General features: G+C 44.7%; 1 protein-coding gene across 6 annotated transcripts in view; it reads right to left on the bottom strand.

Moving 5' to 3' along the window:
- RFWD3 (ring finger and WD repeat domain 3) overlaps window positions 1–27,888 on the bottom strand; it is a 62,459-nt gene that overhangs the window by 34,342 nt on the left and 229 nt on the right. For 2 of the 6 annotated variants that reach the window (XM_037878261.2, XM_043525917.1), the window contains exons 2-6: window positions 12,321–12,711; window positions 9,826–10,046; window positions 7,538–7,605; window positions 7,261–7,458; window positions 544–635 (exon numbers count right to left, since the gene is read on the bottom strand). In XM_037878261.2, the coding sequence (XP_037734189.1) occupies window positions 544–635; window positions 7,261–7,458; window positions 7,538–7,605; window positions 9,826–10,046; window positions 12,321–12,709 (968 nt within the window). In that variant the 5' untranslated portion in view covers window positions 12,710–12,711. Of the gene's footprint in view, window positions 1–543; window positions 636–7,260; window positions 7,459–7,537; window positions 7,606–9,825; window positions 10,047–12,320; window positions 12,712–20,569; window positions 22,482–23,742; window positions 23,889–24,766; window positions 24,873–27,888 lie in introns of all 6 variants that reach the window. The other 4 variants (XM_037878262.2, XM_043525915.1, XM_037878263.2 and 1 more) reach the window with 4 other exon arrangements.

Below are 27,888 nucleotides of genomic sequence, written 5' to 3'. Positions count from 1 at the left end.
ACAAGAGGCCTATAGGCCTGTATCCTGTAAGACTTGGCTTAAGCTAAAGTATTTACGTATACTAGGCTGTGGCATTTGACCCAGATAATGGAGTAGGCCAACCTCTAACTAGGAAAGAGCCAAAGGGCCTCTGGAAAAGTCCCTACCTGTCCATTATATGCACGCTCCACCCTGCAAAAGTCCCTAGTCAAAACGCTGCCATAGCAAACCGTAGATCCTGATAACAACACGGTACGTCAGCACTGTGCTAATTATGAAACTGCCCTTCCATTAATTCCTTATAAGGCTTTATTAATAATGCCTGAGTGGTAAGGAAATGTATCATTTGGCTTGAATTTGGACCTAATAAGTCTGGTATTATAGGGGCAGGGCAGAGAGACCAGGGTGGCACCTGTGTGTGACCATCTCTATCTCCCTCTCCCTGCATGCTTGTATTCAATAAAAGACCTCAGGCTGTTTGAACCAAGCAGATGGTCTAACTTGTTTTCCACAACAGCATGTACATGTGGGACAGATGGTACATCTGAGGTGTATGCTCCATACCTTTTCATGCGCTCCTGTTCGCTAGTGTCCAGTGCTTTCAAAGTACGGGCATACAGGACCACAACGTCTGAGCGCTTTGCCTTCTTATTGCACTAAAATAAAAAGTGGGTTCAGTTTATCCCTAGGAAATTAACATTCAATTCAAACCCAAATTAAATATTCCCCACTCTGTTAAACCCAGATGTTAAATATTTTGAAATTCACCTTCAAACATTGCTATCCATGGGTCATTAGAATCTTAATCAGGACTGCTATTTTGAAATTTTAGATCTGATTTTCCAGTGCAGCATTCACCTTTCAGAAAACATCCCTCTGCTGCCCCGGGTCTTGTGATTCAAAACCACCAAGTACCCAGGACTGCCAGACAAATCCTGTGATCAATTCAAATGCTCATGCAAACAGACAGTCCCCACCTCTACTTTGAGAGCAGCACAAATCAGGTACTCCTTGAGTCTATTCACAACTCTATCTTGTACGTGCTATGTGGTGTTGGCAAAGTCACTTAACCTCTCTGTACTTCAGTTTCCCCATCTGTAAAATTGGATTAATACCACCCTGATGGGGGGATTGCAAGGCTTAGTGTTTAGAAAATGTGTTGTTGGCATCAGATAAAAGGGACTAGAGACAGACCATATCAAGCAGCCTTTGGGGAATCCCACATTACTTCATGTCTTTTAAATGCAAGTATATTTACTGTTTAGTAGTATAAAGACATACATCATGGTCACGGTTTCCATGTCTGGCAAAAGATTGAGTGTGAAGAGTAGGAAATGCTTACGATTGCTTCTCTAGCACCCAACAGAGGTCACTAGTAGGATCTAGAATGTTAAAACTATAATAGTAACTTGCACTCAAACCACCTTTTCTAGAAAGCCACATGCACAGCAATTATGTACAAATCAGTTAAAGAATATAGCAACTGGGACTGCAGAGTAAAAACCCCAGGGCTAGCTCATCTCTTCTTTAGAGCGAGAAGCCCATCTCAGACACTTCTCAGGTAGCTGTGTCACTAGAAGACACTCACCAGCCAGCCTTAGGCATCCTTAAGATCATCACACAAAAATACATAATGCACCACTAGAATGTTTAGCAGGAATATATAATAGACACCAAAAGTCTAATCACTCAGGATATCAACTACTGTGTTTCCTAGAGCATCTCTCCTCCTCCCTTTGAGAGAGAAGTAAGCGATTGCAAGAATGAGAAATCACAGAAGTCCAAGTCTGAGGAATGCTCTCTGAGGATTTTGTTCTGAAAAAAGTTACACAGATTTGACGAGGATGAGAAGCGAAAGGCAGATCTGAAGAATGAATCCTTTTGTTTAACTACAGTGTTAAACACCAGGCTGCTTCAGCAGGAATCCCACTCAAAAGCAAGCAAATCTGGAAAAACTATACAATGGCTTTTTCATTTGAGAGCTAGTGAAACCTTGGGCCCTCAGGTAAGAAGGCTAGGAAGGCTCTTTGCATTGTAAATTGAACACTATTCTTGATCTAAACAAATAGTTTTAACAGAGTTAGGAGGGAAACTATGTTTCAGAGGAGCGCAGCTAACACCGACGCAACATTACACTCTGCAAAAACATAACAAAACCCCCAAACCCAACCAACTTTACAGCTTTTTAAAACCTCAAAACATTAGGACCACCAGAAATGAACAGTTAAATGATCCAGCCTGTTTCCCAGTGTCACATAACTTCACTCAGAGTACTATGTCTACTGTGCAACTAAAAACCTGCTGCTGGCCCACGCTAGCTGACTCAGGCCAAGGAGCTGTTTAATTGTGGTGTAGATGTTCGTGCTTGGGCTGTAGCCTGGGCTCTAGGACCACGCAAGGAGGGAGGGTTCCAGAGCTCAGGCTGCAATCCAATCCTGAATTTTTACACCACAATTAGACAGCTCCTCAGCCTGAGCCCCACGAGCCCAAATCAGTGGGCACAGGCCAGCCACAGGGTTTTTTTACTGCAGCATAGACATACCCTTAGGTTATGCCTACACTTAACACACTATAGCAGTGCAGCTGCAGCACTTCAGCGTAGACACTACCTATGCTGATGGGAGGGGTGGGGTAGGTAATCTACCTCCCCAACAGGCGGTAGGTAGATCGATGGAAGAATCTGTCTACTGATGTCTACACCAGGGGTTAGGTCAGTATAGCTACATCTCACAGGGGTATGCATTTTTCACACTCTCAAGATGTAGCTATACCAATGTAAATGTCTAGTGTAGACCAGGGCTAAATCCCACCCAACTTAATCCTGCCCAAACTTAATACTGCCCTGTTAAAAACTGGAAAAGGATATGTTAAGGTCAAAATAAATCAGATATTGGAAATGATCTCTCAAATGGGTGGGGAGAGAGTATAAGGAATGAGTGAGTGAAAGGCTAGGTGAATAGTAGGGAACAGGCTGAATCCCTTAATTGTTAATTTACAAGCATCCAATCACAAGACATTAATGGTTTAAGAAGTTGATGGTTATGTTTTAACCTCTCTCTGGTATCTGATAGCTCAAATGCTATCAAATATCTGAGGCTATTTGACACCGCATTTCTAAGGGAACAAAAGCTGAGGTGGTTTGTTTTTTTACTTACAATTAGGTTGACTAAAGTACTTTTTCACCCTTTGAAGCAGTGACGGATATTGGAGTGCAGCAACAGTAGACAAATGCAGCAGCAATCCTGAATTTAGCAGTGATTCTCACACAGCCTTGAACCTTAGAGCCTCCTTTAGATGCCTGACTAGGAAACCAGAGCTCTCAGCCATTAATTTAAAATACTGCCAGACATTTCCATTAAGGGTAATTAATCTTATCATCTGACAAATGGCACCAAACTGGGCAGTCCCCTCCAGTACTGCACCGTAGTGTCATGACACCAAGTTGTTAAACAGGACTTGAACTCTGCCATTTGCCCCACATGTGATGCTGCTACCCGCTGAGCAACACTAATACTCTAATTCATTTCAGCAAAATTGTGCTGAATTAGGTTAAGAATTTAAGTTCTCCTTCAGATGAACAGTGCGAGCTGATCCTGGTGAAAATCACTTCAAAGCAGTGGAGATTTTATTCATAGAATCATAGAATATCAGGGTTGGAAGGCACCTCAGGAGGTCATCTAGTCCAACCCCCTGCTCAAAGCAGGAACAATCCCCAACTAAATCATCCCAGCCAGGGCTTTGTCAAGCCTGAACTTAAAAATATCTATGGAAGGAGAGTCCACCACCTCCCTAGGTAACGCATTCCAGTGTTTCACCACCCTCCTAGTCGAAAAGGTTTTCCTAATATCCAACCTAGATCTCCCCCACTGCAACTTGAGACCATTACTCCTCATTCTATCATCTGCTACCACTGAGAACAGTCTAGAGCCATCCTCTTTGGAACCCCCTTTCAGGTAGTTGAAAGCAGCTATCAAATCCCCCCTCATTCTTCTCTTTTGTAGACTAAACAATCCCAGTTCCCTCAGCCTCTCCTCATAACTCATGTGTTCCAGTCCCCTCACCATTTTTGTTGCCCTACGCTGGATTCTCCAAATTTTTCCACATCCTTCTTGTAGTGTGGGGCCCAAAATGGGACACAGTACTCCAGATGAGGCCTCACCAACGTCGAATAGAGGGGAATGATCACGTCCCTCGATCTGCTGGCAATGCCCCGACGTATACATCCCAAAATGCCATTGGCCTTCTTGGCAACAAGGGCACACTGTTGACTCATATCCAGCTTCTCGTCCACTGTAGCCCCTAGGTCCTTTTCTGCAGAACTGCTGCCGAGCCATTCGGCCCTTGTCTGTAGCGGTGCATGGGATTCTTCCGTCTTAAGTGCAGGACTCTGCACTTGTCCTTCTTGAACCTCAGATTTCTTTTGGCCCAATCCTCTAATTTGTCTGGGGCCCTCTGTATCCTATCCCTACCCTCCAGCGTATCTACCTCTCCTCCCACTTTAGTGTCATCTGCAAACTTGCTGAGGGTGCAACCCACACCATCCTCCAGATCATTTATGAAGATATTGAACAAAACTGGTCCCAGGACCGACCTTTGGGGCACTCCACTTGATACCGGCTGCCAACTAGACATGGAGCCATTGATCACTACCCATTGAGCCCGACAATCTAGCCAGCTTTCTATCCACCTTATCATCCATTCATCCAGCCCATACTTTAACTTGCTGGCAAGAATACTGTGGGAGACCGTGTCAAAAGCTTTGCTAAAGTCAAGGAATAACACGTCCACTGCTTTCCCCTCATCCACAGAGCCAGTTATCTCGTCATAGAAGGCAACTGGATTACTCAGGCATGACTTGCCCTTGGTGAATCCATGTTGACTGTTCCTGATCACTTTCCTCTCCTCTAAGTGCTTCAGAATTGATTCCTTGAGGACCTGCTCCATGATTTTTCCAGGGACTGAGGTGAGGCTGACTGGCCTGTAGTTCCCAGGGTCCTCCTCCTTCCCTTTTTTAAAGATGGGCACTACATTAGCCTTTTTCCAGTCGTCCGGGACCTCCCCCGATCGCTATGAGTTTTCAAAGATAATGGCCAATGGCTCTGCAATCACATCCGCCAACTCCTTTAGCACTCTCGGATGCAGCGCATCCGGCCCCATGGACTTGTGCACATCCAGCTTTTCTAAATAGTCCCGAACCACTTCTTTCTCCACAGAGGGCTGGTCACCTCCTCCCCATGCTGTGCTGCCCAGTGCAGCAGTCTGGGAGCTGACCTTGCTCGTGAAGACAGAGGCAAAAAAAGCATTGAGTACATTAGCTTTTTCCACATCCTCTGTCACTAGGTTGCCTCCCTCATTCAGTACGGGGCCCGCACTTTCCTTGACTTTCTTCTTGTTGCTAACATACCTGAAGAAACCCTTCTTGTTACTCTTAACATCTCTTGCTAGCTGCAACTCCAGGTGTGATTTGGCCTTCCTGATTTCACTCCTGCATGCCTGAGCAATATTTTTATACTCTTCCCTGGTCATTTGTCCAATTTTCCACTTCTTGTAAGCTTCTTTTTTGCGTTTAAGATCAGCAAGGATTTCACTGTCAAGCCCGCCTGCCATATTTACTATTCTTTCTACACATCGGGATGGTTTGTCCCTGTAACCTCAATCAGGATTCTTTAAAATACAGCCAGCTCTCCTGGACTCCTTTTCCCCTCATGTTCTTCTCCCAGGGGATCCTGCCCATCAGTTCCCTGAGGGAGTCGAACTCTGCTTTTCTGAAGTCCAGGGTCTGTATTCTGCTGCTCTCCTTTCTTCCCTGTGTCAGGATCCTGAACGCGACCATCTCATGGTCATTGCCTCCCAGGTTCCCATCCACTTTTGCTTCCCCTACTAATTCTTCCCGGTTTGTGAGCAGCAGGTCAAGAAGAGCTCTGCCCCTCGTTGGTTCCTCCAGCACTTGCACCAGGAAATTGTCCCCTACCCTTTCCAAAAACTTCCTGGATTGTCTGTGCACTGCTTTATTGCTCTCCCAGCAGATATCAGGGTGATTGAAGTCTCCCATGAGAACCAGGGCCTGCGATCTAGTAACTTCCGTGAGTTGCCGGAAGAAAGCCTCGTCCACCTCATCCCCCTGGTCTGGTGGTCTATAGCAGACTCCCACCATGACATCACCCTTGTTGCTCACACTTCTAAACTTAATCCAGAGACTCTCAGGTTTTTCTGCAGTTTCATACTGGAGCTCTGAGCAGTCATACTGCTCCCTTACATTGGGTGCAACTCCCCCACCTTTTCTGTTAAGAACTCTTATAAAGAGGACAGTGATCAATTGCTCTCCATGTCCACTGAAGGTATGATAAGAAGTAATGGGCTTAATCTGTAGCAAGGGAGATGTAGGTTAGATATTAAGAAAAACTTTCTAACTCTAAGGGTAGTTAAATTCTGGAATAGGCTTTCAGTGTTTGGTTATGGAATCCCCATCATTGGAGGATTAAAAACAGGTTGGACAAACACCTTTCAGGGATGGTCTAGATTTACTTGGTCCTGAGTTAGCAGATGTGATTGCAGAGCCATTGGCCATTCTCTTTGAAAACTCATGGCGATCGGGAGAGGTCCCGGATGACTGGAAAAAGACTAATGTAGTGCCCATCTTTAAAAAAAGGGAAGAAGGAGGATCCTGGGAACTACAGGCCAGTCAGCCTCACCTCAGTCCCTGGAAAAATCATGGAGCAGGTCCTCAAGAAATCAATTCTGAAGCACTTAGAGGAGAGGAAAGTGATCAGGAACAGTCAGAAAGCAATTAGATTAGTCAGGCATGACTTGCCCTTGGTGAATCCTTTTCTTTTCTGAACAGTTTATATCCATCCATGACAGTACTCCAGTCATGTGAGTTATCCACCAAGTCTCCGTTATTCCAATCACATCATAATTCCTTGACTGTGCCAGGACTTCCAGTTCTCCCTGCTTGTTTCCCAGGCTTCTTGCATTTGTGTACAGGCACTTGAGGTAACTAGCTGATCGTCCCTCTTTCTCAGTATGAGGCAGGAGCCCTGCCCCCTCGCGTGCTCCTGCTCATGCTTCCTCCCGATATCCCACTTCCCCACTTACCTCAGGGCTTTGGTCTCCTTCCCCTGGTGAACCTTGTTTAACAGGCTGAAATGGTGGACTTTTTCTACAGTATTTAAAACCCTGATGTCATTCCCTTCTGAATAATAACTCTCTTAATTATGGTCACATTTGGACCAGAGGCTACCTGAGAGCAAGTCTGTTCCAACACAAAAGGGTGCACTTTACCTGAGGGCATTTTCCTGCCTGTCCCTTAAGCCACCTTACGATGCAAGTGTATCCAAACAGGTGTCCACACCGCAATGCTGAGAGCCGGTGCTCCCCAGCATTAGTCCATTGCTCAAAGCAGATGGCACAGGTGTCCCCTTCTTCCTCATCCAGTGGTACAGTGGGAACTGTCACATCAGGTTTCTTTAGAGGAGTTCTCTGAAACAACAACAAAGATCAGACAAATGCAATATTTGCCATCTTTATTCTCTGTCCAAGGACTGTTGGTTCACTTTACCTGTTTGTGCTGGACTTCTGCTTCTTCAGCATCACGACCTTCATGCTCTGGTGGGACCTGATCAGAAACTTCAGAGCAGACATGAAAAAAAGGAAGAATAATTTATTTGAACTGGTGAACTCTCTTCCTTGGGTTCTAGTCTGAATTTTCTTTTGCAACTTTAGTATTCTAGGGCATCAGAACAAGCATTGATGCAGTAACTAATGTGGATTGCAAACAAAAACTTTACTCCACATACTAGAAGTATAAATGATGATATGTACTGAAGCAAAAAGATAATTAATTAGCACAATCAACAAAGTGTTTTTGTAACACCTTCATAAATCATTGAAATGAAAGGCTGGAAAGGACATTGAGAGGTCATCTAGTCCAGCACTCTGTGCTGAGGCAGGACCAAGTAAATCTAGACCATCCCTGAAAGGTGTTTGTCCAACCTGTCTTTAATCCTCCAATGATGGGGATTCCATAACCAAACACTGAAAGCCTATTCCAGAATTTAACTACCCTTAGAGTTAGAAAGTTTTTCTTAATATCTAACCTACATCTCCCTTGCTACAGATTAAGCCCATTACTTCTTATCATACCTTCAGTGGACATGGAGAGCAATTGATCACTGTCCTCTTTATAAGAGTTCTTAACATATCTGAGGAGGTATCAGCCTTCCCCCATCAGTCTTTTCTGAAGTCTAAACGTGCCCAGGTTTTTAAATCTTTTCCCACTGGCCAGGTTTTCTAAACCTTTCATCATTTTTCTTGCCCTCTTCTGGAATCTCTCCAATTTATCTACATATTTCCTGAAGTGTGCCACCCAGAACTGAAAACAGCACTCCAGCTGAGGCCTCATCAGACCTGTGTAGAGTGGAACAATTACATTCATGTGTCTTACCTACCCTCCAGAATGATATTAACCTTTTTCACAATCGCAGCACGCTACTGACTTGTTCAATTTGTGATCCACTATAGCCCCCAGACCCTTTTCAGCAGTACTACCATCTCATCAGTAACTCCCCATTTTGTAGTTGTGGCTTTTATTCTTACTTTTAAGAGTAGTACTTTGCACTTGTATTTATTGAATTTAATCTTGCTGATTTTAGACTACTACTTTAATTTGTTGAGGTCATTTTGAATGCTAATCCTGTCCTCCGAAGGGCTTGCAACCCCAGTGTAGTGTCAAAAGTTTTATAAGCACACGCTCCACTCCATTATCCAAGTCATTAGTGAAAATGTTGACTAGTACCAGACTCAAGACTGACTCCTGCAGGACCTCACAACATACCCTCCCACACACAATTTAATAGCCAACAACTGATCTTATTTTTACTGATCCTAAGTGTTCACTCTGGAATTTGGAGGTAGAGTAGGGATGTTATGTGGGTACCTGAAGATTAATTAAGAGGACAGCAAAAAAAAAAAAAAAAAAAAAAAAAAAAAAGCAAGCTCTGGAAGGGAGAACAATAGAGAGCAAAAGAGAGGGGCAGCTATCCCTTCGTAATGAGATAGGTGGGTTAAGATTGATACCCTTTAAAATCTCCCAGGAGACAATTGCAAGGTGTTTGTTTTTTGTGTAATAAAATTTAAGAATCTCATTCCCCTACTGCCCACATCCTCTTACCTTTCAAAGTCAAGTATTTTCTGTCAATCTCTTGAAACGCACAAATTGTATAGATTGAGCATTATTATATTTATTATAAAAGAGAAAAACTAAGGGGTTCATGAACATTTTTGAATAAGGAACACCAACCCGAAAAGGTTGAAAAACACTGAGTGATCCACTAAGTAAGCCACTATCCCCAAAGCAGCTAAGGGAAGGGAAGTTACATGGAGCAAGGAATAACCACTTGAAGCAGATGAATTTCTCAGCAATAAAAAATCCTGGGCCAGATCCTCCACTGTAAATTGGTTTCGCTGGTTTACAATAATTAATTGAGGCCTTCTGTTTTGGAGACGATCCTTGATAATAAAGATCGGGGGAGGAAGGAGAACTGCAGAAAGTAGAAAACAGAATAATCTCTAAATTAGCTATTTTGAAGAAGATTTTCAGGAGGCATCAGTGGGTATGTAAACAGCTTTAAAAAAAAAAATCTTGTTCAAGATTATATTCATGCACTGCTGCATTATGGCAGCAACCTATCCATGTCAGCCATGAGCATACTGATCTTAGACCTTTGAAGCTCTGTTGTAAAGCTTGAAAAGATTCTCCATGAAATGTTGTCCTGTCTGACAGTGGAAATGCAGTGAGAGGAATTTCTGGCATTTCAGAGCGCCCAGTGATGTGAAACCAGCACAAACCTCCCAAACTGGCAGCTATGGGTGCCGCCTCCCGGGGTACTGCCACATCCTCCTCCTCAGTGGAGCTGCTGCTGTCAGAGTCGCTCAGCTCCAAGGTCTCCTCTGAGCTGTGACCACTGTTGCCAACTGGAAGATGCAAAGTCTCCAGTGGTGGAGATGCTGCTGTGGTTGATCCTTGGGTCCTGCTGACCATGAAATAACTATCCAGTGGTGCCCTGGGCCTGAAAAGCAAGGAGTAAAACCTATAGTGTTTCTTCATATTAATTATTGCAGGTAAAACATACAGGAGAAAATTCTATCACTTCTTTGCCACAAACCCAAGGCTCTGTTTATCGACATAAGGGATACAACCAAACTGACCAAGAAATGTCTCACCCAGAACAGCATCAATCCCCAGGCAAGGCAGTGAATTAACAACTCTAAGAAGCAAACATAACATGCAACTATGATAGTGCTTCACCGCTTGGGTCTAGAAAACGCAGGTGCCTGATCTGCCTCTGCTTAGAAGGAATATTTTTTTGCAGGGTTGGAAAGGAGGAAAACAAGATGTGGTGCACTTGACTCTGTTTGTCTCATTATCTAGCTCTTCTGAGCAGATCTTAGAGCGCTTTACGAAGGAGGTCAGTATCATCCCTCAGTGCCTTATTTTCACCATCTGTAAAATGGGGGTAAAGTGACTCGAAAAGCAGGAAGTATGGTGCATGAGTTATTACCCAGCTGAGCCACCTTGGCTGATTTCTCACCACTAGACTTTGCTTTTTTTGATTTATCAAATGAACTCATCACCGGTCCCCAGATGAAGTCACAGTATTTAGAAACAAATTGGCTGCTTATAATCAGACTCCCATCCCTTAAATTAATTTATGCCCCTCACAAAAACCCATTTTTTCCTTTAATCAGCATTGCAAGATTGTGGCATGGCAAAAATATGTACCAAACTACTTTACAATAATGATTAGACTGAAGAAAGCTTATGCTACTTTACTTGCCAATCCAAAAAAAAAATCGTTCAGTTGCAAGTACAATTTTGCAAGACTGCGTAATTGCCCAGCGGCCTGCGTATGCGAAAGTGAATTACGTCTACAGGAGAGCCCAGAGCATACTGTACAGCTGTGTTTAGTCACTTGGGGTGAGATCCTGGCCCCAGTGAAATCAATGGCCAAACTTCCACTGACTTGAATAGAGCCAGTATTTAACCCACAGTACTTAGAATGGATCTGCACAGCCAAAACGTAAAAAGAGATAAACATGAAAATCTCTGCTGATGGGCCCCCCCGAAGCTAAGGTACGGGTGGCACTCAGCATAGAATTAAGCTTTAAACTTTTTCAAATTTTTTTTGCACTGTTTGCTGAAGGGGACTGTCATAAGCATACAACTAAGGGTAGTATAAAATCCCTCCTTTACCTGTAAGGGGTTAAGAAGCTCAGATAACCTAGTTGGCACCTGACCAAAAGGACCAATAGGGGAGAAGATGCTTTCAAATCTGTGGGGGAAGGTTTTTGTTTTGTGTTTCTGTGTGTTCTCTCCGAGACAAAGAGAGAGACCAAGCAAGTAATCCAACTCCTACTGAATGATACATCTAAAATTACAGAAATAGTAAGTAATAGCAAGGAAATGCATTAGAGTACCTTTTGTTTTAGCTTGTGAATTTTCCCTAGGCTAAAAGGGAGGTTTATTCCTGGGGGGGTTTTTTTGGTTTTTTTTTTTGCAACGAAGTTTTTGCTTAGAGGGGAATCCTCTGTGTTTTGAGTCTGATTACCCTGTAAAATTACCTTCCATACTGATTTTACAGAGGTGCTTCTTTTATTTTTTCTTTATAATAAAGTTCTGCTTTTAAGAACCAGATGGGTTTTTAGTGTCCTAAAAACCCAAGGGTCTGGTCTGTGCTCACCTTGTTTACCTATCTGGTTGGTAGATTATTCTCAAGCCTCCCCAGGAAAGGGGGTGAAGGGGCTTGGGGGGGATATTTTGGGGAAACAGGAACTCCAAGTGGTCCTTTCCCTGAATCTTTGTTTAAGTCACTTGGTGGTGGCAGCAGTACTCATTCAAGGACAAGGAAGGATTTGTGCCTTGGGGAAATTTTTAACCTAAGATGGTAGAAATAAGCTTAGGGGGATTTTCATGCAGGTCCCCACATCTGTACCCTCGAGTTCAGAGTGGGGAGGGAACCCTGACAGGGACACTGAATGCTGTGCTTTACAAGCATAAAGCTATGTCTGTAAGCATTTCTGGAACACTTATCACAGTATCTAAGCAGCAAGTGAAGAGTCTTGCCAAAAAGCATGGATTCCCAGAAGAGAGTCTAAAGAGAAGATGAGAAGAATCACACTATTACCTACTAGGATTATTGAAAACTTGGGATGCACAGGTGGGCTGGACTGAGCTTTCCAGAGTGCAGCATAACATAGGAAGCATGACATTTTAGATTTCACCTTAAGTGAAATCATTAAGTTGGGGGAAAAAGCACTCAGACTTGACTCCATTTCAGTTTTACCTGGTACTGATTGTCCTCTGGGATCCACCACCTCTTCGTCGCCGGCGAGTTCTCCTTGTTGGTGGCTGTCGTGTGATCTGTTGTGCAGCCTGTAGTCGAAACAGCTCCAATACCCCATGCAGCCTCTGCAGCCCATCCAGGCTAGGGGCAGCGTGCAACTGGGGGTCAGACTCAGCAACTGTCACTACTTCATCAGCACCAGAAACCACAATGACTTCTTCATCAGCAGGAGGAACCACAATGCTTTCTGCCTCATCACTAGGCACTGGAGAGTTGGATGGCAGTGACAGTAGAGCATGACCGGAGGCCTCTGTGGGAAATGCCTCATGGTGCTCCACAGAATAAGTAACTGCTGGCTGGAGATCCACTTCCATTTCTTCCTGTGCCATTTCTGAGAAAGGCATGGGATGGAGAAAACAAAGATGTGGGATCAGTGCAAACACTTGTACACAAAAAGAAAAGGAGTACTTGTGGCACCTTAGAGACTAACCAATTTATTTGAGCATAAGCTTTCGTGAGCTACAGCTCACTTCATCGGATGCATACTGTGGAAAGTCTACAAGATCTTTATACACACAAAGCATGAAAAAATACCTCCCCCCACCCCACTCTCCTGCTGGCAATAGCTTATCTAAAGTGATCACTCTCCTTACAATGTGTATGATAATCAAGTTGGGCCATTTCCAGCACAAATCCAGGGTTTAACAAGAACGTCGGGGGGGGGGAACAAGGGGAAATAGGTTACCTTGCATAATGACTTTGCCACTCCCAGTCTCTATTCAAGCCTAAGTTAATTGTATCCAATTTGCAAATGAATTCCAATTCAACAGTCTCTCGCTGGAGTCTGGATTTGAAGTTTTTTTATTGTAATATTGCAACTTTCATGTCTGTAATCACGTGACCAGAGAGATTGAAGTGTTCTCCGCCTGGTTTATGAATGTTATAATTCTTGACATTGATTTCGTCCATTTATTCTTTTACGTAGAGACTGTCCAGTTTGACCAATGTACATGGCAGAGGGGCATTGCTGGCACATGATGGCATATATCACATTGGTAGATGTGCAGGTGAACAAGCCTCTGATAGCGTGGCTGATGTTACAGCAGACTGGACTTCTACATAGAGTGCTTCCGCCGACGTGCACGGGCTGAAATTGTGGAAAAGCAGCATCACTTGCCCCACAACCTCAGCCGTGCGGAACAGAATGCTATCCACAGCCTCAGAAACAACTCTGACACCATAATCAAAAAGGCTGATAAAGGAGGTGCTGTTGTCATCGTGAATAGGTCGGAATATGAAGAAGAGGCTGCTCGGCAGCTCTCCAACACCACTTTCTACAAGCCATTACCCCCTGATCCCACTGAGAGTTACCAAAAGAAACTACAGCATTTGCTCAAGAAATTCCCTGAAAAAGCACAAGATCAAATCCGCACAGACACACCCCTGGAACCCCAACCTGGGATATTCTATCTACTACCCAAGATCCATAAACTTGGAAATCCTGGCCGCCCCATCATCTCAGGCATTGGCACCCTGACAGCAAGAATGTCTGGCTATGTAGACTCCCTCCTCAGGCCCTACGCTACCAGCACTCCCAGCTATCTTTGAGACACGACTGACTTCCTGAGGAAACTACAATCCATCGGTGATCTTCCTGATAACACCATCCTGGCCACTATGGATGTAGAAGCCCTCTACACCAACATTCCACACAAAGATGGACTACAAGCCGTCAAGAACATTATCCCCAATAATATCATGGCTAACCCGGTGGCTGAACTTTGTGACTTTGTCCTTACCCATAACTATTTCACATTTGGGGACAATGTATACCTTCAAATCAGCGGCACTGCTATGGGTACCCGCATGGCCAAACAGTAAGCCAACATTTTTATGGCTGACTTAGAACAACACTTCCTCAGCTCTCGTCCCCTAACGCCCCTACTCTACTTGCGCTATATTGACGACGACATCATCATCATCCGGACCCATGGAAAAAAGCTCTTGAGGAATTCCACCATGATTTCAACAATTTCCATCCCACCATCAACCTCAGCCTGGTCCAGTCCACACAAGAGATCCACTTCCTGGACACTACAGTGCTAATAAACAATGGTCACATCAACACCACCCTATACCGGAAACCTACTGACCGCTATTCCTACCTACATGCCTCCAGCTTTCACCCTGACCACACCACACGATCCATTGTCTACAGCCAAGCTCTGCGATACAACCGCATTTGCTCCAACCCCTCAGACAGAGACAAACACCTACAAGATCTCTATCAAGCATTCTTAAAACTACAATACCCACCTGTGGAAGTGAAGAAACAGATTGATAGAGCCAGAAGAGTTCCCAGAAGTCACCTACTACACGACAGGCCTAACAAAGAAAATAACAGAACGCCACTAGCCGTCACCTTCAGCCCCAACTAAAACCCCTCCAACGCATTATTAAGGATCCACAACCTATCCTGAAGGATGACCTAACACTCTCACAAATCTTGGGAGACAGGCCAGTCCTTGCCTACAGACAGCCCCCCAACCTGAAGCAAATGCTCACCAGCAACCACATACCACACAACAGAACCACTAACCCAGGAACCTATCCTTGCAACAAAGCCCGTTGCCAACTGTGCCCACATATCTATTCAGGGGACACTATCACAGGGCCTAATAACATCAGCCACACTATCAGAGGCTCGTTCACCTGCACATCCACCAATGTGATATATGCCCTCATGTGCCAGTGCTTAACAAATAATAATATATATGGCCCTTAGTATCTTTAATCTATGATCTCAAAGGATCTTGTATCTGAGCATCTCAATATGATCATCATCACAGAAATGCCTGTAAATAAATATTAATAGAGCACCACACACACACACACACACACACACACAGCAGAGGACTCACAATGTTCATTTTTGGGATAGGTTTCTTTCTTTTTTTTTTTTATAAATAGAGTTTCCTAGTAAATGAATGAGATTCAATTAAGGTAACAAGTTCACCATGAACCTCACCTGGCTGCGCCATCTATTGTGCATACACCACCTTACGTTCACTAGTTTTGTATAAACCTAAGCAGTATACTCTAGCAATACCTCCCATCATGACACTGTTGATACATCAGCCCCTTTATATGCCATATGTAGGCACATACTCCTATTGAGAGTGAATTTCATTGCAAAATTTCATATATATCAATGTAGGGTTTTTGGGAGACAGGAATGTTAGTTAAAAACAATCATATTAAAAACTCAGGAAATGCAGATTTCTGATTAACTCTCAAGAATGAGCATACAGACTACTTTAACTCTGCTCCCATAGCTGTGCTTTAAAAAATTAAGGAACTTGTTAGGATATAGATATTCAGGCCTGTCTGTAAAGGTCTATGCTCTAAGAATTTAGGTGTATTCTCATCACTTGGCTAGTTATAGAGGTATAAAAGAAAGAATCAAAAATCACTGTCTGCCAGTATAAGGGCCTTCTCTTACTGTGACAGTCTGAGGCCCTGTTCTTAGGCTAAGGCCTTTGGCTAAGCAACAGAGGCAGCCATAAGCTGGGAAGCGACCGGTCACATCCTCACATTTCAACCTAGTCACATTGAAATAAGGTTGTATTGGGCTGTTAGGAATACAATCCTGCCCTGATAATGCCGATCGCCTCCAGAGAAAGGGAAGTGCCTAGAAGATGTAAAAGGAAACTTAGTTTGATAGCATCCTGTCTGGCAAGAACCCACTTATCAATAGCTGGGATGTGAAATCCTCACTTTTGTATTGTTTTGTCATTATAGTTCCCACTTTGCTATTGTTTGTCTGTATAATCTCGGTATGGTTCTGTGATTGTTCCTGTCTGCTGTATAATTAATTTTGCTGGGTGTAAACTAATTAAGGTGGTGGGATATAATTGGTTACATAATCATGTTACAATATATGTTAGGATTGGTTAGTTAAATTTCAGGAAAATGATTAAGGTATAGCTAAGCAGAACTCAAGTTTTACTATATAGTCTGAAGTCAGTCAGGAAGTGAGTGTGGGTGTGTGTGAGGGAAATAGGAACAGGGAATGGGGGTGAAGAAATTGGAATCATGTTTAGCTAAAGGGGGAAATGGGAACAGGGACACAGGTAAGCCTCTGTGGTGTCAGAGCTGGGAAGAGGGACATGAAGGAAGGAAACTGGAATCATGCTTGCTGGAAGTTCACCCCAATAAACATCGAATTGTTTGCACCTTTGGACTTCGGGTATTGTTGCTCTCTGTTCATGTGAGAAGGACCAGAGAAGTAAGTGGGTGAAGGAATAAGCCACCTAACAGAACTCATTCTATTTTATTTATAGAGACAAGCTGGGTGAGGGAATCTCTTTCAATGGACCAACGTCCAATGGTGAGAGACAAGTCTTTGAGCTTACACAGAGGGTTAGGGTTTTGATTTAGTTGGGGTTGGTCCTGCTGCGAGCAGGGGGTTGGACTAGATGACCTCCTGAGGTCTCTTCCAACCCTAATCTTCTAGGATTCTCCAGTTTCATTATATTAGTGCCCACAAAACCACATTGTGACTATGGTGTTCTAGTTTATATTAATTCTGGATTTCTTCATGGTAGTAGAGAGCACAAACAAGAATTTTACAAATTCCTGGTTGGACAAATAGCATACTTAAGACAATTTATTAAGGGCCCCTGTCAAGATTTCTTCCCCACTCTGAACTCTAGGGTACAGATGTGGGGACCTGCATGAAAGACCCCCTAAGCTTATTCTTACCAACTTAGGTTAAAGACTTCCCCAAGGTACAAACTTTGCCTTGTCCTTGAACTATATGCTGCCACCACCAAGCGTCTTACACAAAGACCAGGGAAAGAGCCCACTTGGAGTCGTCTTCCCCCAATATATCCCCCCGCAAGCCCTACACCCCCTTTCCTGGGGAAGGCTTGATAAGAATCCTCACCAATTCGTACAGATGAACACAGACCCAAACCCTTGGATCTGAAGAACAATGAAAAATCAATCAGGTTCTTAAAAGAAGAATTTTAATTAAAGAAGAGGTAAAAGAATCACCTCTGTAAAACCAAGATGGTAAACACCTTACAGGGTAATCACACTAAAACACAGAGAATCCCTCGAGGCAAAACCTTAAGTTACAAAAAGACACAAAAGCAGGAATACACATTCCATTCAGCACAGCTTATTTTACCAGCCATTAAACAAAAGGAAATCTAATGCATTTCTAGCTAGATTACTTACTAATCAATAGGGGCTGTGAGGCTGCATTCCTGATCTGTTCCCGGCAAAAGCATCACACAGCCAGACAGACACCCTTTGTTCCCCCTCCCCCTCCAGATCTGAAAGTATCTTGTCCTCTCATTGGTCGTTTTGGGTCAGGTGCTAGAGAGGTTACCTTAGCTTAACCCTTTACAGGTGAAAGGGTTTTGCCTCTAGCCTGGAGAGATTTTATAGCACTGTATACAGAAAGGTGGTTACCCTTCCCTTTATATTTATGACACGCCCCCCAAATCACAGATAGGGTGAAACACTGGCTGTGATTTTTTCCTGGAGCTCTAGGAGAAAACAGAGTTAATAAGACACATGCACCTCTAAATAGACTACCAACAATATTTTCCACATCTCAAGGACGATTTTAACCAGTTGATTCTGAGAAATTTTCACAGGAGACCGCATCAGCCACTTTGTTAGAAGCTCCTAAAATGTGTTGTATGTTGAAATCAAAATTTGGAGAGCTAAACTCCACCGAATAAGTTTTTTGTTATTTCCCTTGGCGGTATGAAGCCACTGTAGCACAGCATGGTCGGTTTGCAGGTGGAAATGCCGTCCCCAAACGTATGGGCATAGCTTTTCCAGAGCGTAGACAATGGCGTAACATTCCTTTTCACTGATTGACAGCTTCTGGCTTAGAAACACAACAGGACGGAACTCTTGATTTGGTCCTTCCTGCATTAAGACTGCTCCCACACCACGCTCGGATGCATCTGTGGTTACTAGGAACGGTTTGTCAAAGTCTGGAGCCCTTAGCACAGGGTCAGACATGAGTGTCGCTTTAAGCTGGTTTAAGGCCCTCTGACACTCTTCAGTCCACTGAACTGCATTTGGCTGTTTCTTTTTGGTTAGGTCTGTCAGTGGGGCAGCGATTTGGCTGTATTGCGGTACAAATTGCCTGTAATATCCGGCCAAGCCTAAGAAGGATTGGACCCGTTTCTTTGACTTTGGGACAGGCCACTTTGGCCTGTAGGTGGTTAACAGTTCCTTGACCCATCTGGTGTCCAACGTAAGTCACTCTGTTTAGGCCTATTTAACACTTCTTAGCCTTAACAGTTAGTCCTGCCTCCCTTATGTGCTCGAAGACTTTTTGTAGATGTTCCAGGTGATCTGCCCAGGAATTCGAAAATATGGCCACATCGTCAAGGTAGGAAACTGCATATTCTCCCAATCTCGCTAGGAGACCATCTACAAGTCTTTGAAAGGTGGCGGGTACATTCTGCAGCCCGAAAGGGAGCATATTAAATTCATACAGCCCGACATGCATGATGAAGGCTGACCTTTCCTTGGCTGATTCATCTAGCGGTACCTGCCAGTACCCCTTGGTTAAATCCAAGGGAGAGATGAACTGGGCTCGTCCCAGTTTCTCCAATAGTTCATCTGTACGTGGCATTGGATAGTTGTCTGGGCGAGTTACAGCATTTAGATTATGGTAGTCCATGCAAAAAAGTATCTCCCCATCTGGTTTGGGAACCAGAACCACTGGAGATGCCCGTGCACTGCCAGAGGGACGGATTACGTCCATCTGTAGCATATCCTGGATCTCCCGTTCTATAGCAGTTTTAGCTTGAGGAGACACCCGGTAAGGCTGGGATCTAATTGGGTGAGCATTACCTGTGTCAGTGGAGTGGTATGCCTGTTCAGTCAGCCCTGGGGTGGCTGAGAATGTCGGCGCATAGCTAGTGCACAGCTCCTTGATCTGGTATCGCTGCATACGCCCAAGGGTCATGGAGAGGTTCACCTCTTCCACGCCACCATCACTTTTCCCTTCATAGTAGACACGTTCAGGCCACTCAGTGTCATCTCCTCCCTGGGCTGTAAACTGACAAATGTTTAATTCTCTGGAATAAAAGGACTTTAGAGAATTAATATGGTATACCTTAGGCTTTCAGTTTGAGGTGGGGAATGCTATGAGATAATTAACAGCTCCCAGGCACTCTTGGACCTGAATGGCCCTTCCCACGACGCTTCCATTTTATGGGCCTGGAACACCTTTAAGATCCCCTACTTTGAAGGAACGCTCTCTGGCATGTTTATCATACTAGGCTTTTTGCTCTTTTTGAGCATCTTTTAGGTTTTCTTTAGCAAGGGCTAAAGAGGTTCGGAGGGTGTTTTGTAGGTTGGTTACAAAGTCCAGAATGTTAGTTCCTGGAGAAGGTGTAAATCCCTCCCATTGCTGCTTCACGAACTGGAATGGTCCCTTAACCTCGCGATCATATACAAGTTCAAATGGTGAAAACCCTAAACTGGGACGGGGTACAGCTCTGTAGGCAAAGAGCAACCCTAGGTCCCAATCATTGGAGTGCTCATTTACGAATTTACGTATCATGGCCCCCAAAGTTCCATTAAACTTCTCCACCATGCCATTTGTTTGATGATGGTAAGGGGTAGCAACCAAGTGATTCACCCCATGAGCTTCCCAAAGGCTTTCCATAGTTCCTGCCAAGAAATTAGTTCCTGCATCTGTGAGGATGTCGGCGGGCCAACCTACCCTGGCAAAAATGTCCGTTAGTTCCCGACACACACTTTTAGTCCCCGTGTTGCTTAGAGTTACTGCTTCTGGCCATCGGGTGGCAAAATCCATGAAAGTCAGTATGTACTGCTTTCCTCTGGGTGTCTTTTTCGGAAAAGGATCCAGAATATCCACAGCTACTCGCTGAAATGGAACCTCAGTGATGGGGAGTGGCTAGAGAGGGGCTTTGACCTGGAATTGGGGTTTTCCCACTCTTTGGCACACCTCACAAGACGGGACATAGGTAGAAACATCCTGGCCCATTCCCTCCCAGTGGAACGACTTTCCCAAATGGTCTTTGATTCTGTTCACCCCAGCATGGCCACTAGGATGATCGTGGGCTTAGCTTAATAGCTTTATGCACTACTTAATTGGAACTACCAACTGTCTCTGAGGATGCCAGTTTTCCTGGTGTCCACCAGAAAGAGTTTCCTTGTATAAAAGTCCTCTTTCTACAACAAACCTGGATCAATTAGAAGAGCTGAGAGGCGGTGGGTTGCTCCGTGCCACCGTCCAAGCTCTCTGCAGGCTTTCATCTGCTTCCTGTTCGGTCTGGAACCGTTCCCTTGATGCTGGAGACATCAGTTCCTCATTGGATTGTGGGCCTGGGCTTGGTCCCTCGGGAAGCGATGCAGGTGATGGGGCTGTTTCCGTTGACTGTGAACCGCTCTCCGCTGGTGCACTATGTTGGGGTTCAGGCTCTGGCTGAGACTCTTGTGTAGGGTTATCTGCTGCTGCCAGTGCAGGTTCGGTGGGGCCTTCTGGTGTTGGGGTTGCAAGTACTGGATTCAGTGCTGCCAATGGTTCTGGTGTGGGTTGTTCTGCCGGTTCCGGCTCTGGCTCTGTCTGGGTCTCTGGGACTGGATCCACTACTGCTGTTGCAGATGTGGGCATGGGGTCTGGTTCCACCACCCCGACCAGGTCCTGGTAGAAGTTTCCGGACTACAGCTAGGTGTGACAGCTTGCTTAGCCTGGCTGCGGGTGACCATTCCCACCCTCTTGGCTAGCTTCACATGATTGGCCAAGTCTTCCCCCAACAGCATGGGGTTGGGATAATCATCATAGACTGCAAAAGTCCATGTTCCTGAGCAGCCCTTGTACTTGACCGGCAACTTGGCTGTAGGCAAGTCCAAAGAGTTTGACTTGAAGGGTTGAATCGTCACTTGGACCTCTGGGTCGATTAAATTGGGGTCCACTAAGGAAGTGTGGAGAGCCGACACTTGTGCTCCGTTGTCCCTCCACGCTGTGACCTTCTTCCCACCCACACTCACAGTTTCCCTCCGCTCTGAGGGTATCTGGGAAGCATCGGGGCCTGAGAACCTCTGGTGTGATTCCGGTGCAACGAACTGTAATCTGTTGGGGTTCTTGGGACAGTTGGCCTTTACATGCCCCGGCTCGTTACATTTAAAACATCGTCCAGCTGACGGGTCACTGGGGTGAGGTGGGTTGCTGGAGAACGGTGTGGCGGGACGATAAGGTGTCTGGAGTGTTCCTTGGGGTGTAGTTGGGGCCTTGGGCTGCCCCTGGTAGTAGGGTGTGGTCTGAGGTTGTCCCTTGTTGTATCTGCTCCAACTGCGACCAGGGTTGTTGTTCTCTCCTCCCGTTTTGTTCCGGTTTGCCCCGCCTCTCTGGCGGTCTGGGACTGCTCGTATTGATCAGCATAAGAAGCAAGATTTCCTCCTGAGTCCATTTTCTTATCCCATAAACACTGTTTTATATCATCTTTGGACATATTCAGGAATTGTTCCTGTATCATCAAATCCCGCATTCCTCCAAAGCTAGTTACAGCCCGTCCATTGAGCCATTTATCAAACAGATCTGTCATCTGGTTTACATAAGCCACATTACTTAGTCCAGGTCCTCTCTTAGGGGCTCTAAATTTTACCCTGTAAGTTTCAGGTGTAACTTGAAATTGCTTTAAAACCAAATCCTTGAATTTATTATAGTCAGAAGCCTCCGCAATAGGCACCTTATTGAATATGTCCAGAGCTCTTCCAGTCAATTTTATGATGAATGTGGTCATCTTGTGAGCTTCAGAAATTTGATGGAGTGTGCACAGTCTCTCAAAGGTGAGAAAATATTCAGCAATATCACTGGATTCATCATACTGTGGACATAGTCGCTCCCATTTGTGGATTGTTGGGGAAGGATTGTTAGAGTTATTCGGTATATTCTGCTGAGACTTTGCCTTCTCCATCTCCAGTGCATGCTTCCTCTCTCTTTTCTTCTCCTCCATCTCTTTTTCCTTTTCCTCCATAGCTCTCCTGTGGGCAGCCTCCTGGGCTCTCTTTTGCTTCTAGTCTGGTTAACACCAGTTTATGTTGAGCCTTGCTTTCTGTCATCCTAGCCTCTCTGTTTTTAAATTTTCTTTACACCTGAGAGTTAGAAAGAAAACAACAAAACAAAAACCTGGCTTGGAAAATTTTGCTGTGCTGTAACCTGATATCCGCGCCACCCCCCCCCCCTTTTTTTTTTTTTTTTAAAGCTTTCTGATAGCTCTTCTCAGCCTACAGAAAATCCTTTTGTTATGCCTGCTGCTCTGTCCCCCAGGCAGACAGACAGAGTCTACAGCTGCAATCACCTTTTACAAAACCTTTTAAAATCATGCTGTCCTTCTGGTTCAAAATGATCCCACTGCTCTGCCACCATGTCAAAGTTCCTTCCCCACTCTGAACTCTAGGGTACAGATAGAGGGTCTTTCATGCAGGTCTCCATAAGCTTATTCTTACCAGCTTAGGTTAAAAACTTCCCCAAGGTACAAACTTTGCCTTGTCCTTGAACTGTATGCTGCCACCACCAAGCATCTTACACAAAGACCAGGGAAAGAGCCCACTTGGAGTCGTCTTCCCCCGATATATCCCCCCCAAGCCCTACACCCCCTTTCCTGGGGAAAGCTTGATAAGAATCCTCACCAATTTGTACAGGTGAACATAGACCCAAACCCTTGGATCTGAAGAACAATGAAAAATCAATCAGGTTCTTAAAAGAAGAATTTTAATTAAAGAAAAAGGTAAAAGAACCACCTCTGTAAAATCAGGATGGTAAATACCTTACAGGGTAATCACATCCAAAACATAGAGAATCCCTCTAGGCAAAACCTTAAGTTATAAAAAGACACGAAAGCAGGAATATACATTCCATTCAGCACAGCTTATTTTACCAGCCATTAAACAAAAGGAAATCTAACACATTTCTAGCTAGATTACTTACTAACTAATAGGGGTTGTGAGGCTGCATTCCTGATCTGTTCCCGGCAAAAGCATCACACAGACACCCTTTGTTCCCCCCCTCCAGATCTGAAAGTATCTCGTCCTCTCATTGGTCATTTTGGGTCACGTGCCAACGAGGTTACCTTAGCTTCTTAACCCTTTACAGGTGAAAGGGTTTTGCCAGCAGGAATTTTATAGAACTGTATACAGGAAGATGGTTACCCTTCCCTTTATATTTATGACAGCCCCAATTCTGCAGAATACTGAGGGCACTCTGCACTTTTCTGGAGGTACTCAGAACCTCTCTGATCAGGCTCAATGATCCCAGATGTAAGTCAATTACCCGAATGTCATTAGGCAGCTCTAATGTCTCTCCATATACACACTACATACATTCTACCCAGGATCATGAAATTAATGTACTTACAGGGAGAAAGCAAAGATTAGCACCGCAACAGCATAGCACACTTGTTTTACACAAATCTCTCTCATACGAACTAGAAGATCAACGCTCTATGTTGCACATTTGAGACACTCTCCATGCAAAGGAGAGAAGATGGGAGGCTGGTATTTCTACAAAGGATAGAAAGGTATGGCAGTCTGGGTCTTTGAGAATTGCAACATTGCATGTCCTGTGTTTCTTATAGCTTGTTTGTTTTAATACTAAGGATCTTGAAAGGTAATATGTATTAAATCTACATATACATTCCTGCAACCTTAACTTATCCAACAAAAAACTTTACCTTTAAATAATGACAGGTTCCAGAGTAGAAGCTGTGTTAGTCTGTATCCGCAAAAAGAACAGGAGTACTTTTTGTTAGTCTCTAAGGTGCCACAAGTACTCCTGTTCTTTTTACCTTCAAAGTTAATTCAACTGAATTAAACAGTTTCAATTCATACAAGTGTATGTAGAGGAATAGGATGGAATCCTCTTCTATATGATATAACTTTGGCTATATAATACGGATGATTCCATTTTAGAATAAAGGAATCCATAGTGAAATTCAAACAATATTTTAAATAAGTTGTCTTAGAGGGAAAATATAAAAACTTGTTAGATCAGTCATATCCTTTATGACGCTTGCTATTTTCTTTAATGCTATCCAAACACTGCCTCAATAGGACTTTAAAATATTTACAACACTGAGTGTTTCAAACTCCTCTTCAGTAAGAAGAAGTTCTCAGCTTGACCAATAGAGAAAAGTTACTATGTTAAAATAAGTTTCAGAGTAGCAGCCGTGTTAGTCTGTATTCACAAAAAGAAAAGGAGTACTTGTGGCACCTTAGAGACTAACAGATTTATTTGAGCATTTCTCTAAGGTGCCACAAGTACTCATCTTCTTTTTATGTTAAAATACAAATTCCATGGCTTTTGCTGTATCCTGCAAAACATGACTAGATTAGACCATCAACCTAGAAATGAATTTCATCTTAAAGTTAAGTCTACCAACCTGTTGTGAAGAGCCTGTACAATGTAAACACAGAAGACCTGGCAGAGCTAACTCCATGTCACTTCAAAAGTCACTTCTATCACAGAAACTGATTGAAGCTAAGTAACTGCATGTAAGAACAGGCACATGGAATACAAATATTAGGAAAAACTCCCTATATTTTCCACTGACCGTGATATGTAATTTTAGCTACTTTTAGAAAGGGAGAATGCAGCACCACACATAGAAAAACAGAATATTAGGGTTGGAAGAGACCTCAGGAGTTCATCTAGTCCAATCCCCTGCTCAAGGCAGGGCCAACAGTTATTTATCACCTATCCAATAGATATTTCAGTGCAGCCAGCTAGCACTGAAATACTTCAAGAAAGTTACTTTGGCACTGTGCCATTGCACTCCATGTTTTATGGAAATATGCCAATAAGTGTGAATATAATGTACCTGGAATAGGCTTCATGCAAATGGTCTCTTTTAAGGTATCATTACAAAGCTTATAATCTACTGTGTTATTCCTGTTTGTAGGGTTCATCCTATTTGAAGGGTTTCTACAGGTATGTTACCAATAAAAAGGTGGTCAGGGAAAGCGTGGGCCTCTTACTGAATGGGGGAGGCAACCTAGTGACAGAGGATGTGGAAAAAGCTAATGTACTCAGTGCTTTTTTTGCCTCTGTCTTCACGAACAAGGTCAGCTCCCAGACTACTGCACTGGGCAGCACAGTATGGGGAGGTGGTGACCAGCCCTCTGTGGAGAAAGAAGTGGTTCGGGACTATTTAGAAAAGCTGGACAAGCACAAGTCCATGGGGCCGGATGCACTGCATCTGAGGGTGCTAAAAGAGTTGGCGGACGTGATTGCAGAGCCATTGGCCATTATCTTTGAAAACTCATGGCGATCGGGGGAGGTCCCTGACGACTGGAAAAAGGCTAATGTAGTGCCCATCTTTAAAAATGGGAAGGAGGAGGATCCGGGGAACAACAGGCCAGTCAGCCTCACCTCAGTCCCTGGAAAAATCATGGAGCAGGTTTTCAAGGAATCAAATTTGAAGCACAGAGGAGAAGAAAGTGATCAGGAACAGTCAGCATGGATTCACCAAGGGCAAGTCATGCCTGACTAACCTAATTGCTTTCTATGATGAGATAACTGGCTCTGTGGATGAGGGGAAAGCAGTGGACATCTTATTCCTTGACTTTAGCAAAGCTTTTGATACGGTCTCCCACAGTACTCTTGCCAGAAAGTTAAAGAAGTATGGGCTAGGTGAATGGATAGAAAGATGGCTAGATGGTCAGACTCAACAGGTAGTGAGCAATGGCTCCATGTCTAGTTAGCAGCCAGTATCAAGCGGAGCTCTCCAAGAGTCAGTCCTGGGGCCGGTTTTGTTCAATATCTTCATTTATGATCTGGAGGATGGTGTGGATTGCACCCTCAGCAAGTTTGCAGATGACACTAAACTGGGAGGAGTGGTAGATACGCAGGAGGGTAGGGATATGATACAGAGGGACCTAGACAAATTAGAGGATTGGGCCAGAAGAAATCTGATGAGGTTCAACAAGGACAAGTGCAGAGTCCTGCACTTAGGACGGAAGAATCCCATGCACCGCTATAGACTAGGGACCAAATGGTTCGGCAGCAGTTCTGCAGAAAAGGATCTCGGGTGGACAAGAAGCTGGATAGGAGTCAACAGTGTGCCCTTGTTGCCAAGAAGGCTAAAGCCATTTTGGGCTGTAGGAGTATTGCCAGCAGATCGAGGGACGTGATCATTCTCCTCTATTCGGCATTGGCGAGGCCTCATCTGGAGTACTGTGTCCAGTTTTGGGCCCCACACTACAAGAAGGATGTGGAAAAATTGGAAAAGTCCATCAGAGGGCAATAAAAATGATTAAGGGGCTGGAGCACATGACTTATGAGGAGAGGCTGAGGAAACTGGGGTTATTTGGTCTGCAGAAGAGAAGAATGAGGGGGGATTTGATAGCAGGCTTCAACTACCTGAAGGGAGGTTCCAAAGAGGATGGCTCTGGACTGTTCTCAGTGGTAGCAGATGACAGAACAAGGAGTAATGGTCTCAAGTTGCAGTGGGGGAGGTTTAGGTTGGATATTAGGAAAACCTTTTTGACTAGGAGGGTGGTGAAGCACTGGAATGGGTTACCTAGGGAGGTGGTGGAATCTCCTTCCTTAGAGGTTTTTAAGGCCCGGCTTGAGAAAGCCCTGGCTGGGATGATTTAGTTGGGGATTAGGTTCTGCTTTGAGCAGGGGGTTGGACTAGATGACCTCCCGAGGTTCCTGCCGACCCTCATATTCTATGATTCTATGTATGTATCATTCTTGTATACAAAGCTAGAAATATCAAGTATTACTTTAAAGTCTATTATAACTATGCAAAGTGTGGGCCATTAATAATGGCTTGGTATCTTGAGGGCTCCTATTAACCAGGACAATTGGTTGTAAACGGCTCTATTTACTCCCAAACCTTCCTGGCAGGCCAACACTGAAAGAATAGAGAATGAGGTCTTACAGTGACACGTGATCATGTCACCTGATTGATTTTCAGTGTCCTAGAAAACATGGATTTGGTCTGTGCTCACTTTGTTAACCTGTTGGTTGGTAGATTATTCTGAAGCCTCCACTGCAAAGGGGGTGAAGGGGGGGAGATAGGGCTCCAAGTAGCCCCTCCCTGAATGTTTGTTTAAATCACTTGGTGGAGGTGGCAGCGATACCGCCCAAGGACAAGGAAAGGAATTCGTGCCTTGGGGAAGGTTTTAACCCACGCTGGTGGAATACAAGCTTAGGGGTCTTTCCTGCGGGTCCCCACATCTGCACCCCAGAGTCAGAGTGGGGAGGGAGCCCGGACAGACACAGACAGCCCAGGCTCCGCTCAAACCCCACCAGCCAGCAGGGGGCGAGCAGCCACCGCACGCTCCCCGCACCGTCGGCTCGCACCCAGGCCCCCAGAGCCCCGGGGCCGCAGGGCCCCGACCGTCGGCTCCAGGGCCAGGCGCAGGGCCCGCTGCCCGGGGCGCCCGTTCCGCCTCCAGGGGCCGCGCACCGCTCGGCGACGGGCCCGCGGACGTTACTGGCCGGCCCGGGGGCGCCGCGGGGGGCAGAGGCCGGCCCGGAGCACAGGAAGGAGCC

This window comes from Chelonia mydas, chromosome 12 (genome assembly GCF_015237465.2).
Source record: "Chelonia mydas isolate rCheMyd1 chromosome 12, rCheMyd1.pri.v2, whole genome shotgun sequence".
Lineage (NCBI taxonomy): Eukaryota > Metazoa > Chordata > Testudines > Cheloniidae > Chelonia > Chelonia mydas.
The sequence above is the reverse complement of the archived record's forward strand: the minus strand, read 5'-3'. Positions and strand labels throughout refer to the sequence as shown.